This window comes from Tachysurus fulvidraco, chromosome 14, assembly GCF_022655615.1.
Source record: "Tachysurus fulvidraco isolate hzauxx_2018 chromosome 14, HZAU_PFXX_2.0, whole genome shotgun sequence".
Lineage (NCBI taxonomy): Eukaryota > Metazoa > Chordata > Actinopteri > Siluriformes > Bagridae > Tachysurus > Tachysurus fulvidraco.
The window spans coordinates 16,304,642-16,311,505 of record NC_062531.1 but is presented as its reverse complement, the minus strand read 5'-3'; the positions used below and the strand labels follow the sequence as shown (position 1 = coordinate 16,311,505).

At 32.9% G+C, this 6,864-nt stretch overlaps 1 protein-coding gene across 4 annotated transcripts; it reads right to left on the bottom strand.

Moving 5' to 3' along the window:
- Window positions 1-577: 577 nt before the first annotated feature.
- On the bottom strand, window positions 578-6,493 carry vsig8b (V-set and immunoglobulin domain containing 8b). Of its 4 annotated transcripts, none has more exons than XM_027171045.2 (8): window positions 6,292-6,493; window positions 6,001-6,104; window positions 5,231-5,391; window positions 4,577-4,778; window positions 4,081-4,233; window positions 3,706-3,828; window positions 2,323-2,374; window positions 578-1,306 (listed from the first exon to the last, which is right to left on the bottom strand). In XM_027171045.2, the coding sequence occupies exons 2-8, from the start codon at window positions 6,074-6,076 to the stop codon at window positions 1,096-1,098; spliced, it is 978 nt and encodes a 325-aa protein (XP_027026846.1). In that variant the 5' UTR covers window positions 6,077-6,104; window positions 6,292-6,493; the 3' UTR covers window positions 578-1,095. The 4 variants fall into 4 exon arrangements, with proteins under 4 accessions (XP_027026846.1, XP_027026844.1, XP_027026845.1 ...); XM_027171043.2 differs by having other exon boundaries at window positions 2,323-2,461; window positions 6,292-6,483; XM_027171044.2 differs by having other exon boundaries at window positions 2,323-2,461; window positions 6,180-6,334.
- Window positions 6,494-6,864: the final 371 nt, after the last annotated feature.

The following is a 6,864-nucleotide window of genomic DNA, read 5'->3' as shown; positions in this document are numbered from 1 at the left end:
GATACCGCCTTCATAGAATTAATAAAGGTTACACGGCCTGTTCGGCGGACGAACAGACCAAATAGGCGTAACGTTAATTCCAGTACCGTTAATTTCAACTTAGGTTAAAATATTTGGAAGTCACTATAACACGTTATAGTTGCTTATAAATATTTACCTTGCTTCGCGAGCCAAAATCGCTACAGTATATTTTAAAAAAAAAAGGTATGACCCAAAAGGCACCCATCTCAGAGAACAACTCGTATATATTTTTTCCTGTTTCTATAGTTCTGTAAAGTGAATTGTTAAAAGTGCTATACAAATAAATTGAATTGAATCAACTTCTTATATAACCTACATAATTCAAGCTAAACTTTAACTTTAAAAAAAAAGAATTAAAAAAGAATTTCATAGTTAAAACATATACTGTCTTATATGCTGTGCCAAAAATGTAAAGCTTGTACAAGATTTTTAATCACGAGTTTCTATTAAACCCCTTACATTTTTAGTGTGTATACCAAAAAAAACATAAGATGCATTAAATTCAATTGAAGATTATTCACATTTGATAATCAGATGTACAAAAAATCCCAAAATATCTCTTGAGATGATTTTTTATTTTTTTTTGTGATGTGATCCACCAAGAAATAGCTTGAGAACAGGTACATCAGGTTCAGGGTTTTGTCTGTAGAGAGTCCAGATCTGAGCCCCATATTTGGTCTCACATATAACACAAACCAGCTTTTGATTTTACAAATACTCAACAGTTTTAAGCCAACAGTGCTTAAAACATTGGAACAATGTTGACTCTGGAAAAAAGCCGTCTACTATATTTAAATATATCAAAGGAAAATTATATTCCATAATTACATTACTATAATGCTTTTCTGATTAATTTTATTATCAATGATTTTTTGTAAGACAATTAAAAGCATTATGCTTTGCTATTTTTGTATTTATAATATATGACTTAGAAAATACATCATGGTCAAACATAACTTCAAAAAGACAGTAAACATACACAGCAATCACATGGATATCCACAAAGTACAGTATTTAATCCAAGTGTCAATTTATGTTCTGTATATTGGTCTGTTCTTAGCAAGGTGTCTGTGTTTATACAGGATAACCATATCTGCTGTTGTATCTTAGTGGCCCTTGTGAAGGTACTTGGTTGGCAGTGAAGCTTCTGTAGTCTGAATCAGCCCTTTTTGGACTGTTTCTAACTGAGCTGTAGGTGATTCCTTGATGGGGGTGGTAACCCAACATGGAGCGGAAACTTGAGTACCTGCTTCCAGGTTGACTCTCTGGTGCTGCAGCATCCTCCCTGCAAAGAGTTACTTATGATTAATTGCAAAATCAGAAAGACTATTCGTTATTTTAGGTGATAACCAGGAGGAAGTGGTTACTGATAGTGAGTGAGCAACAAGCTAAATAACTGGATTTATTTTCTGCTGCCATTAAATTGTGACAAAAATAGTTGTGCTTTTGATTTGATGTTCTATCCCATATTTTCAGTGCTTAACAGATAGACTAATGTGGTGCACTTACTTTGTTTCAAGGTTACTAAAGTATTTTTCAATTTATTTTCCTTTTACTCAAATTGCATTGGGTCTTGAGTAGTTCTATTTTGTGTATCCAGGAGGCAAAGCAGAACACAGTGATCAAAGCTACAGTTATTAAGCAGTTTGGATTCTTAGAGTTCAAACCGGTTATTAGATGAACACCTCAAAATATTTTTGAGTTTTATGAAAGAAAACACCTCCTCAGCATAATTTATAAAACATGCAACACCTAAACAAGACAGAGACATGTTGAAAAGTAGAACTCTGCATTGTGATCATTGATATGTTTGAGACTGAATATAAGGATGCACACATATGGTGGTCTGTCCAGAAGAAGATTGGTAGCATCATGAATTCCATTAAGTACTGATATTTTATACCAAACTTGGACTTGGTCTTAATCTTAACATTGCAGAAACAATATTATGCAAAGACCACCATCTCTGTTTTGAACCCCACTGAAAACCTCTGGTCTCAACTGAACAGGGCAGGGCAAATGATTTCTACATGGAATCTACAAGTGTCTTCATCCTTGTTAGTCATCAGAAGCAGCTCACTTTCAAGTCCCTATCAAGATTGTGCTGTTACTGGGACAGTAGTGGGACACCTTAGCAACAAAAAAAGCAATGAAACAGAACAAGCAAACTATCCCAATACATTCTGGGGATATTTAAGTATGGATAGGACTTGGATAGATAGATAGATAAAAATAGATAAATAGTATACTATAAAATAATATAGTGTATGTCATTTGAAGAAGAAATATCTCATGTCTCACTTGATCTCATTTGCAGTTTCCTTTTCATAGCGACGCTTCTGGTAGCAGCATACTAGAAGCCAGATTAACAAAAGGAGGAGAAGCAAAAGCAGTAATGCACCTATCACAGCCCCTGCAATTATTCCTGCCGGACTGGTTGCTATGGAAGATACAAGTATTATATTTCAATTACAGTGCCAAAAAAAGCATTTACCCATTCCTGATTTCTAACAAAGACAACCTGAGTAAACACAATAATTTTCAAAATTATTGTATGAATTACTAATTTACTCAATCAAGCAATTAACCATATTGAATTCACAATTGTCTATAGTTAGAATAGACACAAGCAGGCTTGATTACTGCTGGCTTGGGTGAAACTAAACAAACTTTCCTACGTTATGAATAGGCTGAAAGGTCTCAACAAGCAGTTCACTATGCTGCAGTCAAAAGATTTCAAAAGAGAAATAAATTTATTTAATTAGTCTGGGTTATAGTTTCATCTCTAAAGATATGGTAACCTAGCAAATCACAGTGAAAGCCATTATCTCCAAATTGGGAAAACCTCGAAAAGTGTTGAATCTTCACAAAGAAAATTACTGGCCTACAAATCTTCTCCAATAATGCATAAATGACTTAGCCTAGAAGGACTACAATATCAGTGTTTTCATAATTCCTCTTTTAGAAAAAGACTAGTTAAAATGGTATGCATGGTACAGCTGTAAAACCACTGGTAACAAAGCAGAACATAAAGGCCCATGTTTACAGAAAACCATTTGCACTCTGTGATCGGAAATTTGGGTTATACAGCAAGACAACATTCTGAAGCAACCTGAAACAAAATTAGATTTTGGAGAGACCTAAATGTCAAACCCAGCCTAACATGCTAAAGCAAGACCTTAAACAGGCAGTTCATGCTAGAAAGCCCTTCACAGTGACTAAATTAAAGGAATGCTGCAAAGAAGAGTGGGTTAAAATGTCCTCCAGTCTGATGTCCAGTTATCAGAAGCGTTTAACCTTTTCCTTCAAAAAATAAATCATACTTTTTGTATGAGCACTGAAACCATGTATTTTGATAAATATTCAAAACTAGAGGAAATCAGAATACTTTTTCATGGCACTGTAAATTTAAACATTTTTAAACAGTTTTACTATGTAAAATAATGGGTTTTTTTTTTTACATCAGAGCTGGCTTGAAACATGTGACAAGAGCCAAATTTATTCAAATTAATTTACAGTAAATGTATTTTTAAACGGATCATGACAAAAAAAATATATTGTATAAGGTTCAATATGTTTTTTTAACGATTGGTTTTTGGCTTAACTTCAAATTACATTTCTTTCTCACGCAACCACTGACACACCCAATATTCGAAACATATTTACTACCCCACCTAAACTTACGATTATATGCTTTCAATGTGTATTTGCACTGCTCCATTCCTACTTCATTGCTAACCACACACACATAGTTGCCTGTGTAGCTCTGTGAATGGTTATAGATCAGCAGTTCTCCAGTCTGAGGATCTCAAAAAAAAAAATACAAGAATCATTAACATAATAGTCTTTTATAAATAAAAGTAAAAAATTAATTAAAATGAGGTAAAATGGCAATTAATGGCAAAATATTTCTCAATGTTACAATATGCAATTAAGCAAAGTATAGTCCAAAGTTATATGAAATAATCAGTAATAAACATTTTAATATTTAAATTTAAATATTTTTCTTAAAAACATGATCTTAGTAAATGGGAAACATTCCATGGAGAGATGACTTACTCTGGGATGCTGTGGATGGCAATGCCTCACCATTCTCTTTTGTCCACTTGTAGATTAGAGGATTTGAGCCCTTAGATGATTTACACAATAGTGAGACAGTACCTCCTACCTCCACACCATTTTTTACCCAACAACTGGGCACAGAGGGGTGCTCTGAACACAATAGTTTTGAGAAAATGATCAAAGTAGTGCACATAAATATAAAAATATATAAAAATATATATAAAAAATATATAAATATATAAAATATAATATAAAATATATAAAAAAGTAAACTAATCTGAAGTGAATAGGTTATGAAAACAATAACAGAATTTAAAGAACGTGTTACAAGATGCACAATCTCCACCCAATGCGCTGACACAATTTTAGTGAAAGTAATGTAAGTCTGTGTGGTGAAAGGGAGGAGTGGTGAAAGGGAGGAGTAGGAGAACTGGAAAAACAGAAACTGAGAAAAATGTCAGAGTGTTTGCAATATGCATGTCTCATTCTTTACCAAGTATCACTAATGTGATCTTCCGTGAGTCTATACCAGGTGGCTTCTTCACTTTACACTGGTAGGTGGCTGTATCAGCGATGATTAATGAAGATATGCTGATGGTAGCATTACCTTTGCTGGGGTCACCGACAAACTTTAGTCGAGACATTAGACCTGTGTCACCAAGTTTGTACTCTCTCCCTCCAGAGTAAGATAAGACCTGATGAACATGCAGAGACATGAGTGAATTATTTATTATTAATAATAATAATAATAATAATAATAATAATAATAATAATAATAATAATAAAATTCTTCTCACAACACAAAGCATATCCAAATGACAAAGACAGTAAACAAAGGGTAGTAGTGCATGTACAATATATATGTTTGCTTTATGTAGTAATAAAAAATATAGATTGTTATTATATAACAATATAATATATATATATATATATATTAGTATAAATAATTATAATAAAAAAATAATAATTTTTTTCACTATTCTTTAACATGGTTAGTAACATGACATTGATTCTTTTCATCAGCCAAAAGTGAATTGTATGTTGTTTAAAGAAATAAACACCACAGAATGTACAGATTATACCTAAATAAAAGTTTTAGATGTAGTGACTGAACAAAACTCATTAACTGACTTTCATTATTTCTCACCAATTTGTCTTTCTGAGTCATGTCTGGACTAACAATGGACCATTCAACATCCAGCTGCCCAGTGTCAGATGGGCTCTCATTGTAGGTACAGCCCAAAATAATATCTGCTCCCTGAGGTTTCTTGATTGTCTGTGGCCCTGTGGAGGTCACCTGTATGCCCACTGAAAATGCAAGGAATACATTATGGTGCTATGAACTGATGAAAGTACCTTACATCAGTGTGATACAAAGAAACAAACAAAATTAAAATGATATACAAAACTATTCGATTAATATTCTTGCACTGACTGTGGGTATTTACTGACATTAACTCAAGTTAAGTAAAAAGTAAAGTGGGTCAAATTAATGCTTCTAACAAACTGAAGAAGAAAAGAAGAAAAAAAGAAAAGAAATATGAAAAGAAAAATGAGGAAAAACTTTTTTGCAGTGTAGTACACCATTACATTTCTTTACACTTTATATTTTCTATTAATATTCAGTACAGGATCCACAGAGAAACCTCAAAGCAAAATTTATTAAAAAAAAAAAATGCTGCAAAGCCAATTTCTCCATGTTAATAACATATTGTACTATAATAATAACATATTGTAATATGTATTAATTTCCTTAAATATAAAGACGATCACACAAATCATTATATATAACTGAGTTTATAATTAATGACGCATTAATTGTCCAAGTCCTTTGGTAGATTCAAAAGTTAACACATCCATTTCAGTGTTGATCTTTAACAAATAAACAGTGAAAGACAATGAAAGAAGAATACTCACCCACATAATTAAGATAAAATGTAGTAGCATATAGTACATGCATGGAAACTCTACATCCAGTACAATGCTTTATCATTGTCAAGTTTATCGTTCAGTAAATCAACCTGTATAAAAGAATAATATGTATGAACTAAATAATATGCAGTTTAAGTGAGAAGTAATGCTCCACCGATGCTTACCAAGTCATAAATCATATAGTCTCATCAAGACAAATGTGAAAAGATTTATCACAAGAAAAAATACAATAATTTCATACTATGATAGAATCCAAACAAAGTCAAAATGGTGTACCGTGATCACTGGGTTCTTCTCAATTCTCCCACTATTCCTCTTATGCGTTCTATCTTAAAACAAAGAGAGAAAAAAGTTTCCTTTATAGCTCCACCCTAACGATACATTCCATTCATAACCCAAGCTAAATTAAACGTGTCACGCTATCAGCAAAATTTCAAAATAAAATCTAACAATAAATGTTAAATAAAAAACCAAAATAAAAAATAACATCTGCTGGCATAAACCTGTCGCATAATCACATTTTTAGTCGTTACAGTGACCACTAGATGGCAATTGTAGTACAGCACATTTGCAAATTTCAATGCATTTGTCCAAATAAAATGCCTCTTCTTTACAAAACTGTCTAGCTGTCTTCAGTTTTCATCCATAATCAAGCATGTTTGAAACCTTGAAATAACACATTTTTAAATCAAATGTTGTTACCTTTTTTTTTTCCGGGGGGGGGGGGGGGGGGGGGCTGTTGTTCTCTCTCTCTCTCTCTCTCTCTCTCTCTCTCTCTCTGTCTCTCTGTCTCTCTCTCGTCTCCCACTCTTAGACACTTCCGGGATTACTGATTGGCTCGGGGATCAA